A 17,242-nucleotide genomic window follows, 5' to 3' on the forward strand; every position below is an offset into this window, starting at 1 on the left:
GAGCGCGGCGACGCTCCCGCCGCGAGTTCGGATCCTATATAGGAATGACCGGTGCACTCACCAGGTCAAGGGTTCAGATCCCTGCACTGACCAGCTGCCAAAAAGAAAAAAAAAAAAAAAAAGAAGAGAAAGAAACTGAATCAGTTCTGAGAAAATGGTTCATAAAATAATGAGTCTTCATGGCAGTGCTCCTTGACTGACATCATGCAGGAGATTTTTTTTTTCTTTTGTCTTTTTTGTGACATGGCACTCAGCCAGTGAATGTACCGGCCATTCCTATATAGGATCCGAACCCTCAGCGGGAGCGTTGCCGCGGCGGCACTCTACCGAGTGTGCCACGGGCTCGGCCCCCTATGCAGGAGATATTTTGATAGCAGCTAGAAATTTGCTATTTCACTGTTAGCAGAGAAAAGATAACTCCTACCCTCAAGAAATTCAGCATCATAGAAAACAGTTCTTTTCCTCTTCACAGTCCATAAGGTTATTTGCAGATTAAAAGCCTCTTAGCTATGTCATCACATTAACCATTTATATTAACAAAGTGATAAGGAAAAAGATGTGACATCTGTATAAAACCAAACAGGAATCACTGAGCTCAACCAGGACATACAGTATTGAGTTACAAAGATCCAGGTGCAGTTGGAATTACATGCAATAACATTTCATTTTTTTTGGTATTATGAAGGATGTTTCACTTAAGTAAATTTCCATTTTCCTGAAGTTTGAACCAAAATGCTCCAGCACATTTTAGAACTTGAGGACTTGAGATCTTTTTTTATTAATTTTTGTTGTGATGCCTTCAGGGTTAATGAACTGCTTAGGATTATTTGGTGTGCACTGGAATGTCTTTGGAGCTATTTGGTTTTTCATAGACTCTCCTTTGTAAGCTTCCCTTGGTTGTCAACATATCTATTTCTAGCAGTGACTCCACTAATATAGCTACTTACAATTTGTTATGGGCTGGATGATCAAATCACCAAGTTTATTAGAATTTTTTCTAAAGAAATTGTGTGTTTTAGGGAGTAAGAGATTTTCTTGTGAATGGGACACTAAGTCTCTGGTTAATGGTGCTTGATACATTTGTAGAAGACCAAAGAGCTTCTTTGATCAATTCTTATTTCTTTAGCCACAATCAGGTACTGAAGATGACAATTCACCTACATGGTGCACTTCTTGAATAGACTGCAAAGTGTAGTAGGAAGTGTCAGGACCAAGTCTCCAAATAAACATTCTTGCTGCTTTTGATAAGAGAACAAAACCTCAGTGCCTAGAAAACCAAAGGGTATAGGCATCTTGAGACCAAGTCCTTGATCAGCTTTACCTCAAGTAAAGATGCCAGGCCAGTTACTTACTCCATCTTAAAAAAGATGAGACTTCATTGTTGTCCGTTCCCTCCCAGAGCTGTGAAGAAACACCCTGCAGTCGCTCACAAACTTACCAGGTAAAACTCCTTAAACTGCTTGGTGTGAAGGAAAAAAAAGAAAATTTCTAAATTGGTGTTTCTAATAAACTAGATGTTAAACAGGTGTGTATTGGAAAATACATGCCATCTTGAGTTTGAATTACTAGTTAACTCAAAGCTTAGCCAAAGTAATGTGAATTTCAGGAATTTCTGTCCAGTAATGATGACTTCCTTCTGAGCAATTCTGCTGTTAGTGTTTGGGGAGTAGGATAAATACCTGGTTTGTAGCATAAGAAAACTAGCTTGTAAAAGGTAGCTCTCTGTGAGGCATTTCTGCAGTAAATACTTGCTCCAAATCCTAATGGACAGAATTTATTCTAATGGTGTTTTAAATACAACACTTGGGGCTGGCCAGTTAGCTTAGTAGGGCAGAGCATGACTTTGTAACACCAAGGTCATGGGTTTAAATCCCCATACCAGCCAGCCACCAAAAATAAATACTACACTTGACAACATGACTCTAAAATCGGTTTGGAAAAACAGGTGACCATAAAGAATATTCTAAAAAGAACACTAAAGGTAAAAGAGAGTAATTCAATTGCTTGTGGCATTCATTTCTTTTGAAACCTATCAAAATCTATAAGTATATGTTCAAACTCTGATTTAATAATCATACTCCTATAAAATTTTTTCAAAGAAAAAAGTTATATGCAACACTCATATAACAATATCAATATTCTATAACAGATAAAATTGGAAAGTATTACATCAGGTTGGTAAAATATTAAGAAGGAACAGATAACATGGGGAAACATCACATTAATTTTAAAAGCTGATATAATCTTGTATTATTATTATTATTTTCTTTTTTTAAAAAAAGATGACCGGTAAGGGAATCTTAACCCTTGACTTGGTGGTGTTAGCACCGTGCTCTCCAAAGTGAGCTAACCGGCCATCCCTATACAGGATCCGAACCCGTGGCCTTGGTGTTATCAGCACCGCACTCTCCCAAATGAGCCACTTATAATCTTGTATTATATTCCATTTATGTTCAAGTACATAATGCATTGATAAACCAGAAGGGAGCAAGGCAAATAAAATTAGTGTTAAGGGGTTTTCCTCAAATTGTATACAATGTTGTAATGTTTTTATAAGTTTGATATAGTATCAATTAAGTTTTATTTAGTCAAAGACTGGTATACCTGCGGTCATAGTAACATCAAGATTCCTCCAAAACTGACTACATGGTCATTTTATCTTGCACTTTCTCCAAATCCTAAAATTAGACACGAAGTGAAGCAAAGCTGAAACAATGTACAAGTCACTTTGAATGGACTTTTGTGGCAGAAGGTTGGGAAAAGGACAAAAGGGTATCATGTTAGAACTCCAGATGACCAATTCCAGCTATTACTGCTTTGTGTCCTGTGGCATACCACTAAATCTTAAAGGAAGAAGAGACAAGTGACAGACTAAGCAATCGCAAGCTTGAAAATGTTAAAAGCCATGTAAACATTGAGTACAATATGTCACTGAGGCTGCATGTGAATGAGGGGTGGGCAACTTAATAATAAGCAATAGACAGATACACCATTTTTAGGCCTTTTCTTCATTTAAGGACTCAGTGAGTCAAAAACATAACTTGAATCTTGCCTGGAATGAATGGGAAGTAGCTGAGGGCTACAAAACTGTACAGAGAGGCAGACAGTGCTGGCCCCTAGATGAATGCTCCCACTTCATGTGTACAGGCAGTGGCAGAGCAGACCTACATTGGATAGTACAGACATAAACCTGAGTAAGGGAGACACAGTTTGTGATTTCAGACTTGAAGAAGGGAACTGAGTTATATAAAATTCTTGTAAAACACATGGACAAAATCAACCAAATTATTTTGTTTTAACCACAAGTATTTATTGATGGGTCAAAGAATACAATTTTAATGGAACAATAAGGCACAACTGTGGATTGAAACAGTTTGCTACACAGCCAAAAGAGGGAAAAAGCCTTAATTTTAGGAACTTTAAATATGCAAATCAAGGAGCCTCTGAAGTACCTCTCTAACAGATCAGTATCAGACAATTCTTCCCTTTTATATAATTCTTATATTACATAACTTGATCACAAAGTCAGACTGATACTTCATAAAAATTCCTCATTCATTTATACTTGAGCCATCCAGCCTGGCCACTATCCAGTTCTCCACCCTTCCCTATCCCTTTGCAGTAGTATTTTTTTTTTTTTAGCAATCCCCTCCTAAAGAATAGTGTATACATCTTGGGATAGACTTCCAAAGCAAGGAAACAAGCAAGCAAGCAAAGAGTCAGAGAAAGTCAGCCAAGGACAGATATATGAATAAATAGACTCATACAGACATACATTAGGATGGTAACAGCCTGATTCAATGAAATCTAAACTAAACTGACTTTGGCAGAGAAGTTGCTCTGGCTCACTCGAAGACCTGTAATGCCACCTTAGGTTGTGCCACCAGTGCTGGACCCCTTGTTTCTAAGGGATTAGCAGTGGTTTACATGAGGAGCTAGGAAGCTAATGTAACCAGGCAGCTAATGATACAATACATTCAATGCTTTGGACCTGTATTAGGAACTGACTATGGCTTCCAGAATTAACATTTGCCAAATGTAAAATTCATAAAGAATTCTGTGCAAAACTTCAAGACAGTGAGGACAGTCTTTAAGTCTTTTGGACTGGGATAAGTTAGGCACTTCCGTAACACCAATCTTTCTACTTGGAACTGTGAAGTGAAAAACATTCCAGTGCACAAGACACCAAGGCATAAACCATGCTGCAGAGGTGTGAATGCAGGAGGCTTTATAGGGTGCCCAGCCTTCTTGTTCAGAAAGCCATGAGAAAGTCCCCAAGCATACTGTCAGAGCAGCCATTCTGGAGGTGACGGTGTCTCAAAACTAAGAAAACCTGCAGGCTTATGGCTATTTTCTGAATGGTCAACACTGCACTAACAAGAGGAGCCATGTAGGCACATAAGTTGAGAATCAGAGGCCGGAGGTAGAGCAACCTGGGCAAGCCACATAGAAGACCTGGCTCTATACCTCTCACCAGGCCCACCTTTCAAGAAAGACATCTCCATCTAGCAGCCCTTTGATGACAGAGCAGAGTGCAGGGGACCAAGAGATGGTCACATTCTTCTGAGAGAAGTGTTGGTTACTGAAAAGCTCCCGGAGAGGCAACATCCCAAAGACCCATTTAAGAGTGAAGGTAGATAAAAGCTACCAGACCATCGAACTATCCTGCCAAGTCAGAAATATATTTAACCGGCACAGCTTGGGGTGCCAAGTAGAACAGAGGGGATTTTGAGGCTCAGTAAGAAGCTAGGAGACTGAAAGATGAAATGAATGCTATGTTGGGTGACAGGGAAGTAGGAAGCAAAGGACATATAAAGGGATGAAGAAGTGTGCTGAAGCCTCGCTGGAGGCAAGGCGGCATGGCTGCAGCTGACATCCAGTGAAAGAGCTTTGCTGGCTGGTTCTTGACATGATTCTCTCTCTCACTTTCTTAGACTGGATGGATGTGTGACATTCAGCAACAGAATGGAGGAAGATGATATTTATAAATGGAAAACTGGTGAACGGATACTTAACAGAAATAGACTGGGTGTACCATTCTGTAATGCCCTGTTTATACACCAAAGGTAGGTTTGTTTTGACAGAACATATTTGGGGTTGTCATGCAACAGCAGTAGTACTTGGGGAGAAGGGAAAAAATGGGGTGGAGGTGGGGGTAGTGGACAGGAGGACTCTCAAGTTCCAGTTCTTAAATACTAGAAAGCAAGGAACAGTTTGGTCTCCATCCTTTAATGAAGAAATCGGATGCTCATTTTCTGTTCTACGTCCACCTTCTCTAAAACCTGGGAGTGGGGAGGGCACAAAACGAATTATAGTTATGAAGGTCACAACAGTCCCAAGCTCTTATCTGAATAATGGTTTTCCCCCTCCCTACTGTGCGGTACAATTTAACTTTTTCAAACTGCAAGGTGACTAACTGACCTTAACAAACTCTGTGAAAGATATGGCACTGTCCCCATCCTGATCAGCCTCCTGGATGGTCCTGTCTGCGATGCTGCCCAGCTGCTCGTCTGAGATATTCACTCCAACCATCATGCGTAGCACCTGCAGAACCAAGAGCCAGGAATTACAGGGGATTTGGGAGTCAGAGGGACTCTTTTACTAATATTAAAGATAAAGTCTCCCCACCTCCTTTTCCTTTGAAGCCCTCAAATATAATAGCTAGAAAGCTGAAAGCCTTATCTTCTCATCTGGGCCATGTAGACAACGATGTGCACAGAACTCTCTGGCAAGGTCACTGGATAGGAAGGCAAAGCCTCTTCCCCATTGTTCCTACCCAGAATGCAAATATAATGCATGGTGGTACAGAAGCCATCCTGGGGCCATGAGGTGAGTCATGGATGCCAGAACAAGAAAATGGAAGAAGCCTCATTGCTCGACATCATTCAGGTATTGTACTAGCCTCAACAATCTATCCCCAGACTTCTCGTTGCATCAGGCAAATTAGTTCCTTATTGATTTAAGTCAGTTTGGTGGGGCTTTCTGGAATCCCACCCAAATGCAGTCATCTTTGAGGTGATACATTAAGCCAGCAATTCCTAAAGTATGACCAAGAAACATAAAGATCCTTGAAGGGTAAAATGGTAAATCCCCATAGGAAAACAACAAGCACATTTAAAGGGCTGTGAGGATTGAGTGAAGAGAATTTAACACTGTTTCACCTAGTTTGTCTCAAACTTAACCAAGAATCACCCCACAATTTTACTAACATCTTTAGTGTGTGAACATACTTCGAAAATTGCTACCTTAAATAAAATAAGCAACTTTAATGACGTGACTCTTAGACAATATAAAAAGGCTGACTCTCAGACAATATGAAATGAGGGACAGGGTGCTTTTCTGATGCCTCAAATCACTGCAGCCAACCCACTTCTGTCTCAAAAGGTAAGGAGCTGAGCTTTTCCATAGGAAGGAAAGGCCTCTAGCCCTTCCTTTCCCCACTTCTTTACATCCTTCTCCAATCTCATGAAATAGTTTTAAAGGTAAATTAGAAGGTTTTCTGAAAAGAAAAAATGCTTAAATATTGATTTGTATCAACAATGGTTTCCCCCACACACAAACCAATCTTGAAAATTGGAAGTTGTACATTTTAGGTACAAATGCACATAAATTGAAAGATTAATAAAAAGAGGCAAAGCTATCAAAGATGATAAATAGCCAAGACATTTGCCATTTTCACTGTGTGGCCAGCCAAATGAATCCATCCTCAAATAGCAGCTTTTTCAAATCTTGGTTCAATTATTCTCTGAGATGTTTTATTTTTATAATTATAGCACTGTATTGTGCATGTGTATTTGTGTTGTGTGTATAGGGGGGTTAGGATAGGAGTGGTGGGGTCTTAAAGATCACCTGGTTCAGCCCAGCCCATTAATGAGGACACAAGGGCCCAGAAGTGGCCTGACCCAGGTCCCACCAACCAGTGGCATGAGCTGTCTGCCCAAGCCTCCGTTCTCAGGCCAGTCTGTGCTCCTACCACCTATACATGTTGCCACTTATCGTTTCAGTTGGATGTTTATTAGCAAATGGGACCTTTATTATTATTACTTAATGTTTGGTAAGGGTTATTGTATATACTCTTTATCAACTTAAGAAAGCTTCCTTCTATTTTTGTTTTTATAAGGCTTTTTAAATTTTTCTTTTTTTCTTTAATCATGAATGGATGATGAATTTTATCAAATGCTTTTCTCTATGGAAAAAACAACTCAATTTTTCTTCCTTATCCTGTTAAAATGGTGAATGTACTGATGGATTTTCTAATGTTAAATGAACTCTGAATTCTTAGTATAAACCCACTGTGGCTATAGTATAGTACCCCTTTCACATATTGCTGGAGTCAGTGTGTTAACATTTTGTTTAGGATTTTCATATCTATGTCAATAAAAGATTGGGCTGTAGTTCTCTTTTCTTGTACTGTCTTTATAAGGTTTACATGTCAAAATTTTACTAGCTTCATGCAAGGAATTGAGAAGTAGAGCAACTATCTTTATTCAAGTATAAGTTACATATATTGAACTGTACATATTTAAAATGTACAATCTGGTAAGTTTTGACATATGTGCATACCCATGACACCATCACCACAATCAAGATAATGAACATATCCATGACCCCAAATGTTCAACCAGTACTTTTTACAAGAATCATATTAAGAAAACATGACCACTCAGCCTTTCCTTAAGATAAAGTCGTCACAAACTTTTTAACATCCACTGCATAAGAACTGCAAGTTACCAAATGTGTTAGAAATTGCAGCATCTAGAAAAATAAACTTTGTTCTCTTCTCTCACTTTGGTAAAATGTTCATATCCTCCTCTTGCTAGGATAAAACTAGTTGTCTGACACTTCAATATTCCATGAACACATTTGTCCCAAATCATTCCTGGCCCCAGGAACACTCTAGTGGCACTGACTGGTGCTATGGACATAGAGTCTCCTCCCCACTCCCTGCCCCAGGCTTTCTTTATCCTAATAATAGAAAGTAAATCAGCCCTCCACTCCAAACAAAATCTTTCTGGCAGCCAGATCCAGGCCAGAGGATGAAAACATGCAACATAGAGTGATTGACTCCATCTTTTCTCTTCAGAACTCAGAAGCCCATATGTAACAACTTTCAATAAACTCTTCTTAATGAAGAAAGACATTCTCAACTCAAAAGCAAGGTGGACACAAACACTGACCTGCAGACTGTTTTGGTTTTTGCTCAGACATAGTAATGTAGGAATACTTTGGGTTGGTCCTTAATCTGGCCCCAGTAATCTTCAACTTGGAAGACTTCTTAAGACACTGAATGAATTCAGATTTACCTAAGAGTGAGTGGAAACCACTTTACTTTTTAGGTCTATCTTTTTTCCCCCACTTTAAAAAAAGCCAGTCAAATTTAGCAATGGGGAGTTGTATACTAACTTTTGTGACACGAGTGTTAATAAGTTCTGATAACTCACTACCATTGGACCATCCTAGGTGTGTCTTGAAACAGAAAAATCTCCCCATGGAAATTCCTGAATGCTAACGCCTCCTAAGGTTCTCCAGACTCATAAAGGTATTTTTTTAAAAAGGGATCATTTTCTCCCCCACAAACTTATAGAAGGGGAAGGAGGTGGGGGGAAGAGAAGAGAAGGGCAATGCTAATAGGATGAAATGTGGGCCGAGCCCGTGGCGCACTCAAGAGAGTGCGGCGCTGGGAGCGCAGCGACGCTCCCGCCGCGGGTTCGGATCCTATATAGGAATGGCCAGTGCGCTCACTGGCTGAGCGTGGTGCGGGTGACACCACGCTAAGGGTTGCGATCCCCTTACCGGTCACAAAAAAGCCAAAAAAAAAAAAAAAAAAAGAAAAGAAAAGAAAAAAAAAATAGGATGAAATGTCAGTCACTGATAGTAGGGGAACAGGGAATTGCCCACATGAGCAACAAAGGACAGGCGGCAGGTAGCTCAGGGTACCCTGGCACAGCAGCAGTTTCTTGACCAAGGACAAACTAAACAGCAGCATTAATATCATCATAATTAGTTGGTTGTCAACAAGCTGATTTAGCAATCGCTGAACTATTTGATCTAAACCATGTCGCATATTTTACTCTGCCAGCCACCAAATAAAAGACATTTAGTTCTTTTTTTTTCTTAACATAAAATGGACAGTTAGCTTTTAAAAAGTGGAGACATATGTCTGTGAGAACTCAATGAGCCATTTCAAGTTTTCCCAGTTCATCTGCTCTACTTTATATGTAGGACAGGTCTCTGAACCCAGCAGGTGTTAAATACATGCTTACAGAAGGAAAGAACAATTCCTGCCCACAAAAGTAAGCAGGCAGGGCTCAAACACAAGTTATCTGTGAGCTCTCCCACATACCTGTAGCAGCTCATCACGTGAGATCTTGTCATCCTTATCCAAGTCATATAGTCGAAAAGCAACTGGTAGGGAAAAACAAGAAGTTAGTAAAAATTCTGTACTGCTTGCCCCTTCTCAAGGAACTAAATATGTAAAGAACACTAAAGAGAAAATTGTCAGCCAATTAATAGATTTTTCAAGAGCAACTGCCATTACTTGTAGGGATTTTATAGACATTGTAACATTTAAGTAATGGAGAACTGATGGCATCTTAAATTTGATAAAATATGGTCTTTTTTCCAACAAATCAGAAAACTTCATAAAAAGAGAGAGCCAAATGTCCTTTTTCTTACCCTAAAATGTTTTTAAAAAAACCTCGTAACAAAAAAACCCTTAAGTGGTCTGTAAGTTAGGTCATCTCACACAAACCATCAATTCTACTGAGAACCACACAGGGGAAACCACCAATAGGAGCCACATGGGCAGCACAACAGCTGACTACACAAAGGATTGCTCTGGAAATATAGCCTCTCTGGCAAATTCACACCAAATTTCAAGTAATTCTCTACCATTTGGGAATCCTGCAGGTGAAGAACTTGAGTTTCAAATAAAAAAAATTCCAAGACTCTGATGGTCTCCTGGCCTTATCGTGTTTCTCTCTATTTAACAATAGATAAGACTTCTAGAAACTAGGATATATAGGAACTTTGCTTGTGTCCATACAAGAAAGAAAATTCAGAAGAGTTAAAATCATTCAGATTTTTGCCATGTTAATGAAAGACCACCAAGTGAATAGTGTTATAATACTGGATGATTTTATAGGCACCATGAGAAATTGTTACACCGAGGAAGTGACTATCTTTTCACATAGCTGAATTTTGTGTGGTTTTGAGGTTCTGAATCACTTCAAGTATGCCTCCTGGTTTTCAGCAGGGTGCTTGCTGGAAGTAACAAAAGACCCAAATCCACTGCTTAGAGTTACTCAGGTCCACAGACTTAGATCCTGCCCTTAGGAACTCACCATCTGGTAGAGGAGAGCACACACTATTCACTTTAATAAATCTGAGTGCTATGATACATCCAAAATTCTAGTGAATGAAGTGTATGATGACTATAAGTTTCTGGGGGGCTGGAGAAAACACGAAGAAGTAACATTGACCAAGACTTTGAAAAACAAACAGAAATCTGACCAGGGGTGGGCATTCCAGGCAGAGCTCTTGTTAGGGACAAAAGCATGAAAACATGGGTGCATATCTAAGTTAAATATCCCTCCCCCCCAAATAAGAGCGAGTCCACTAAAAGCTGAAATAAAAGTCTTAGGAAAATCTAATTTATTCTTTATAAATTATATATCAGAATCCTCGAGAGGGAAGTAGCTGGGAGTGACTTTCTCTGATATTCTCTGTTCTTTTTAATTTGGTTAGCTAATTATCTTTGCCAATTTAGGAGAGCTGGATTCCAAGGGAAAGGAGACAAGGATCACAAGTGTTCCTAAAGGAATACGTGTTTAGTATATTCCCCAAACCACACACACACACACACACACACACACACACACACACACACACACACACACACACACACTTCTACATATACTATCATCTTTCTAAAATACCATAAAATATTACCTACACACACACACACACACACACACACACACACACACACACTTCTACATATACTATCATCTTTCTAAAATACCATAAAATATTACCTACTAAGCAATCTTTAGAATAATTTCAAGATGGAAATCTGTTTGCAATATAATAGTAGATTTTTTTTTTCTATTTTTTTTTTTTTTTTTTAAAGCAGTCATGCTGAGAATGAGCCTATTGGGAAAATATAAGAAAATGGTCAGGGCCCCCCAGGTTTTCAGAATCTTGCTGAGCATCTGACATAAATATGCACGTGCATCCAGGTGTTCCTTGTTTATTGTCTAATGTAATTGTGCATGTGCACCCAGGTGTTTTGGGTTATGGACTTAAGTAAAAAGGACTAAGGGCTCTGGTACACAGCGCTTCTTTCGGGCCGCTGGGGGAAGCCACTAGGGCAGCTGCTCCTAGCTCTGAATAAAGCCTATTAATTTTTTACCCACGGCTCCCAGGACCTTTTCCTATTACCTAGCTTGTAGACCTGGGTGTGGAGGGTTTGTGACCCAGTCTGTACAATGGGCTAGAGGGGTCTGTGAGACCTAGCTTTACAGAGTCCCACATGGTTGGCTCAAGTGAAGACGCACTGCCTGCGTAACTAGAAGAGCTGACAGATGATGCCCAGCACCACAGTAGTTATTTCTTTTTAAAGAAAAATTGAGCAGACAGTAGAGTTCCCATATACCCTCCTCCCCCTCCATAAGTTTCCCCCATTATTAACATATTGCATTAGTATGGTACATGTGCTACGATTAATGAATGAATATTGGAACATTTATTATTAACTAAAGTCCAAAGTTTACACTGAGTTTCATTTTGTTTTGTAAATTTCTATGACTTGGACTCATCTCCCGAGCTGCTTTTCACATTTTCAGTTCCACAGCTTTAAATGCCATCTAATGCTGATGATTTCCAAACGAGCATCTTCAGGTCTGACCCTTCCCTTGAGCTCCTGACATTGATATCCGAGCAATGCAGCATAGTAGTTAGGGTCACAGACTCTGGAGGCAAACTCTGGCTCTGCTGAATCCTGGCTCTGACGCTTATTAGCTATGTGAACATGAACAAGTTATTTAACCTCTCTGTGCCTTATCTGTAAGTTGCTTTATCTGCAAAATGAGAATAACAGAATCAAGCTCATAGGGTTGTGAGGACTGAATGAGTTAGTACTCAAAAGCCACTTTGAACAACGCCTGGCGCACAATAAGAACTCAATTGGAACTGGCCAGTTAGCTCAATTGGTTAGAGCATGGTGTTGGTAACACCAAGGTCCAAGGTTTGATCACTGTACTGGCTAGCCACACCAAAAAAAAAAAAGAGAGTTCAATTAATATCAACTACCTACCATGACCTCTGCCCTCCTCTCATACCATTCCTTTCTTGACAATGCTTCAGCCACACTGGGCTTCTTTATTCTCTGAACATTCCAAGTACTTATTTCTATCCAAGGGCCTTTGTACTAGTTGATCCCTCTGCCTAGACCTCTTGTCTCCTGTTCTGTGCATGGTTGGCTCATTCTTAGCTCAAATTGCAATTCCTCAGAGAGGTTTTCACTGACTGCTCTTTCTAAAGTGATATCCCCCCATCACTTTCTCATCTCACCTCATTCATTTTCTTCACAGAACTTGCCAGCATCATAAATCATGTTTACTCATTTGTCTTCTATATAGTCTGTCAGAACTTTACTTAATTTATTCATCACCATATCCTGGGCCTAAAATAATGCCTGGCATTTAGTAGGTACTCAAACATTTGATTAATAAAAAACCAAAGGAATGATCTTAAACCTTTACCTTTCAGTCACTGCTGCCGCTTCTTTATTTATTGTGGTAAAATATACATAAACTTGATCATTTTTGCCCTTTTTAAGTATACAGTACTGTTGCATTAAGTACTTTCACAATGTTGTGCAACCATCACCATCATCCATCTCCAGAACTTCTTCATCTTCCCCTATGGAATTAAGCAATAACTCTCCATCACCACTACCACTACCACCACCACCCTCTAGTTGCTGGCAACCATCATTCTACTTTCTGTCTCTATGAATTTGATTACTCTGAGAATCTCACATAAGAGGAATCATACAATATTTGTCCTTTTGTGCCCACCTTATTTGACTCAGCCTAACGTCTTCAAGGTTCATCCATGCTGTAGCATATGTCAGAATTTCCTTTTTTAATGTGGAACAATATTCCATTGTACATATATATACACCATATTTTGTATATCTTCGTCCAATGATGGACTTTCCATCTTTTGGCTATTATGAATAATGCTACTCACTGTTTCTTCCTGGTTAATCTCTTGAGCTCTACTTCATCAATATTCCTTACCACCTAAATAAAATATTTTGATGCAGACTCCTTACTTTCCACATCATTATGTGTTATAAAAAACTTAAACCATTTAAGAGAATTCAGAAAGGGAAGCTTGTAGACCTCTCACTTACTATGCCCTGGAGCATTCTGAGATGGGTTGTACCTTTCACACAAGGCATTATTATAACCTAACCAATGCAAAGAGGATAGCAATGAGGTACCAGTTCCAGGAGACAAACAGAAAAGCAGTAGCACTATGTGTGCTTGGGCCTGTGCCAACATACATACAGTTTGATCTTGCTGACTGAATGTGAAATTCTCTCATTGTGCCATAGAAAAGAAATAAGGTGTGCTCTCAGAGTTCCTGAAGACAGTATTCTACGTAAAGCATGGATCATAAGCAAATTTGATTCCACTCCTCTGTAAACCCACATTTTTAAGTAACATCCCCAATGGGAAGGTAAATGTGCCTCAGTGGCAAATGTGTTGCCAGGTAAATAATGTCCAATTGATCTCAGTCTATAACAAGAGGCGCCATCCCGCTGCTTCTACAGCCCTGTGGGAAATACAAAGAAAAGCAACAGATAAATATCCAGGACTTCCCCTGCTCCTCTAACCTTTTCTTCAGCCCTAGAATAGCTTTGGTTTCACTGTTCTATTTAAATGAATGTGCTCCCTACATATAGATGGCAATAGAATTCTAATTAATTTTGAGCTTCCTGTAAAAGCTAGTCCAGGAGCAAAGACTAAAACAATGGAAAAAACCATGCATAACTTGCACAGCACTTTGTGGTTATTCTATCTCATCTGTTGTTATTCTACCTTATCTTCAAGTGTGCCATTTTTGTAGCATTTCAACCTTCTTCCTTCCTGACAGAATCCTATTCACAGCTTCAGGAGGGGAATCTGATTAATCTAAACCCCTCAACACTTGACACTCTCCTGACCTAAACTGAGTTATCAAAGTGAGGGGAGTTATAATACCAAGGTTGAGACCAGCTGCCCAAAACAAAACAAAGTGAGGGGAAGGACTTACATTTCAAGCTTGGGAGAAGTGTTTCTCAATTTCAGTCTCAGTCTCAACCTCAATCTCTCTCCCCTCACTGCCAGATGTGAACAAGAAAGTGCATAGCACTACTGACACTGAAAGTTGTCATGTGGCCATGATACCTTAGGATGAAGCAGACCCCGAATATGGAAGAGCAGAGCAACAGAAAAAACCTAGGTACACGACAACAATCAACCCTCATGCTTGCCTCACCTAACCTGTAAAGTGAGATAATATATTTCCTTATTGTTTAATTCAGCTGAGTCAGCTGAAGGCATCCAGACTGATATACCAAGTAATTACCAAAGTTACTAGTGCTATTTGGAATATTTTCTTTAGGGTCAGTGTGAATTTATGCACTAAGATCACAGCAGTTTAGAAAGTAAATGAACTACTACAAAGAAAAGACTGTATAGATGTACTGCTGAAAAAGTCTGGATCAAGCCACGGGAAAACAAAGCTAAAGAACTGATTGCAAAGTCTATAATGTAGATTAAAAACCACAATGGAGTCAATTCAGTTTACCTAATACTTTTTAAATTTCTAAGTTTTTTCTAACTTTAAAAAAGTTGGGATGTTGAGAGGAATTACTCTGTCACTCTGTATCCTCAAATCACCTGTTAGTTTGCTTATCTACATAACAGCTTTTCTCAGTGTCCTCCCAATAGTGTCATAAAAATAAAGGGTCCCATGGTTTAAAAAGTAGTTAATTGAAGTTGACCAGGTTTACTTACTGCAGAATTTTTAAGTTTTCAATGTTCCAGCATATACTTTAGTTTTCCAAAAGAATATTAGAGCAATGACTGTTTACCAAACTCAAAGCATTGCATGGTGCTTTTTTTTTTTCTTATAGAAAATCCCAGGGATTAGTGTTCTATGGAACACACTCTGGGAAATAAAGACAGTATAAAATCTTTTTTTTGTTTGTTTGTTTTTACATCCTAAGTCTTACTTTTTATACATGGAAGTCCTATGGTAAAACACTTTAAGAGGCAGCTTTCAGAGAGATTGATTCCCAGCAAGAGTGAGTTATGCAAGAATCAGGATGGATGGCTTGCCGATCTTCCTTCACTAGAATATGGTTTTACGATTCTAAGTACCTGTAAAATAGTAATAACTACATTTACCTCTATCTTGATATTCCTAACACTCATGTAAGTAAATATTATTATCCCCATTTTATAGACATGAAAGGAAAAATGGATCTTAAATTTAAAACATTTGCTCTGTGAAAGACCCTGCTAAGAAAATGAACAAGCTACAAGCAGGGAGAAAATATTTGCAAATCACATATCCAACAAAGGACATATATCTAGAATATATAAGGAACTCTCAAAACCCAGTAATAAAAAATAAAACAATCCAATTAGAGCATGGGCAAAAGACATGATCAGACATTTCCCCAAAGAAGATATACAGATGGCAAATAAACACATGAAAAGACGTTCAACATCATAGTCATTAGGGAAATGCAAAATAAAACTACAACGAGCTATCACTATGTAGCTATCAGAATGGTTAAAATAAAAAAATAGTGACAACACCAAATGCTGGCAGGGATGTGGAAAACTAGATCATTATACATTGCTGGTGGGAATGTAAAATGATATAACCACTGTGGAGAACAGCTTGGCAGCTTCCTTCTTTCTTCCCTTTTTTTTTTTTTGTAACAGCTTTACTAAGATATAATGTATATGGCATAAATTTCAGCAGTTTCTTTTTAAATTAAGCTTTTTATTTTGAGATAATTGGAGATTTACATGCAGTTGTAAAGAAATAATACAGAGATCTAGTGTAGTCTTTACCCATTTCCTCCAATGGTAACACCTTGAAAAACTATAGTTCCACTGCACAAACAGGATATTGGCATTGCTATAGTCAAGACACAGAACATTTCCATCACCACAAGGATACCTCATGTTGCCTGTTTATAGCTCTACCCACTTCCTTCTTCAACCCCACCAACTCTTTAACCCCTGTCTACCACTTATCTGTTCTCCATTTCCAAATTTTGTCATTTCAAGAATGTTACATACATGGAATCATACAGTATTTAACCTTTTGGAGTTGGCTTTTTTCACTCAGCATAATTCTCTGGAGATTCATCATAGTGTGTATCAATAGTTGCATGTATCAATAATTCAATAGTTCCTTTTTTCTGAAGGCTGTCCAGTTTGGGGATCTGAACCCTTGACCTTGCTGTTGTCAGCACCATGCTCTACTAAGAGAGTTAACCAGCCAGCCCCTCATTCCTTTTTATGGCTAAGTAGTATATAAAGCTGTTATAAACTTTCGTACACAGATTTTTGTGTTAACGTAAGTTTTCATTTCTCTGGATTAAATACTCAGGACTGCAGAGTGATTGTACATGAATGTTCACAGCAGTTCTATTTGTAATAGTCAAAAACTGGAAACAATCAATATGTCCTTCAATGTATGAATGGTTAAACAAACTGTAGTACATCCATACCATGAAATAACTAAATTCAATAAAATGGAATGAATTATTGATAAACACAAGAATTATACTGAGTAAAAAAAATTTTAAAAAGCCAATTTTGCAAGGTTACATACCTGATGATTCTATTTATATAATATTCTTGCAATAAAAAAAGTATAGATTTGGAATAGATTAGTGAATTAAGAACTGGGGGTGGAAGGGGGAAGGGTGGAGATGTGGCCCTAAAGAAGTAGTACAAGTGACCATTGTGGTTTTGTATCTTAAATATGGTGGAGGTTACATTAAACTGTACAGGTGATAAACCAGCATAGAACTACATACACACATGAGCACATACCTGCACTCACACACACCCCTGGTCAAATCTGAATAAGCTCTTTGTATTGTACCAATGTCAATTTCCTGGTTTTGATGGTTACGTAAGATGTTGTCACTAGCGGA

General features: G+C 38.7%; 1 protein-coding gene across 1 annotated transcript in view; it reads right to left on the bottom strand.

Annotated features, from left to right (window-relative positions):
- Nucleotides 1–3,294: 3,294 nt before the first annotated feature.
- The window catches only part of CHP1 (calcineurin like EF-hand protein 1), a 44,702-nt gene continuing 30,754 nt past the window's right edge, over nt 3,295–17,242 (bottom strand). Inside the window, exons 5-7 of the mRNA XM_063090290.1 lie at nt 9,344–9,405; nt 5,422–5,544; nt 3,295–5,282 (exon numbers count right to left, since the gene is read on the bottom strand). Of these exons, the coding sequence (XP_062946360.1) occupies nt 5,229–5,282; nt 5,422–5,544; nt 9,344–9,405 (239 nt within the window). The 3' untranslated portion in view covers nt 3,295–5,228. The remainder of the gene's footprint in view (nt 5,283–5,421; nt 5,545–9,343; nt 9,406–17,242) is intronic.

Source organism: Cynocephalus volans, chromosome 3 (genome assembly GCF_027409185.1).
Source record: "Cynocephalus volans isolate mCynVol1 chromosome 3, mCynVol1.pri, whole genome shotgun sequence".
Lineage (NCBI taxonomy): Eukaryota > Metazoa > Chordata > Mammalia > Dermoptera > Cynocephalidae > Cynocephalus > Cynocephalus volans.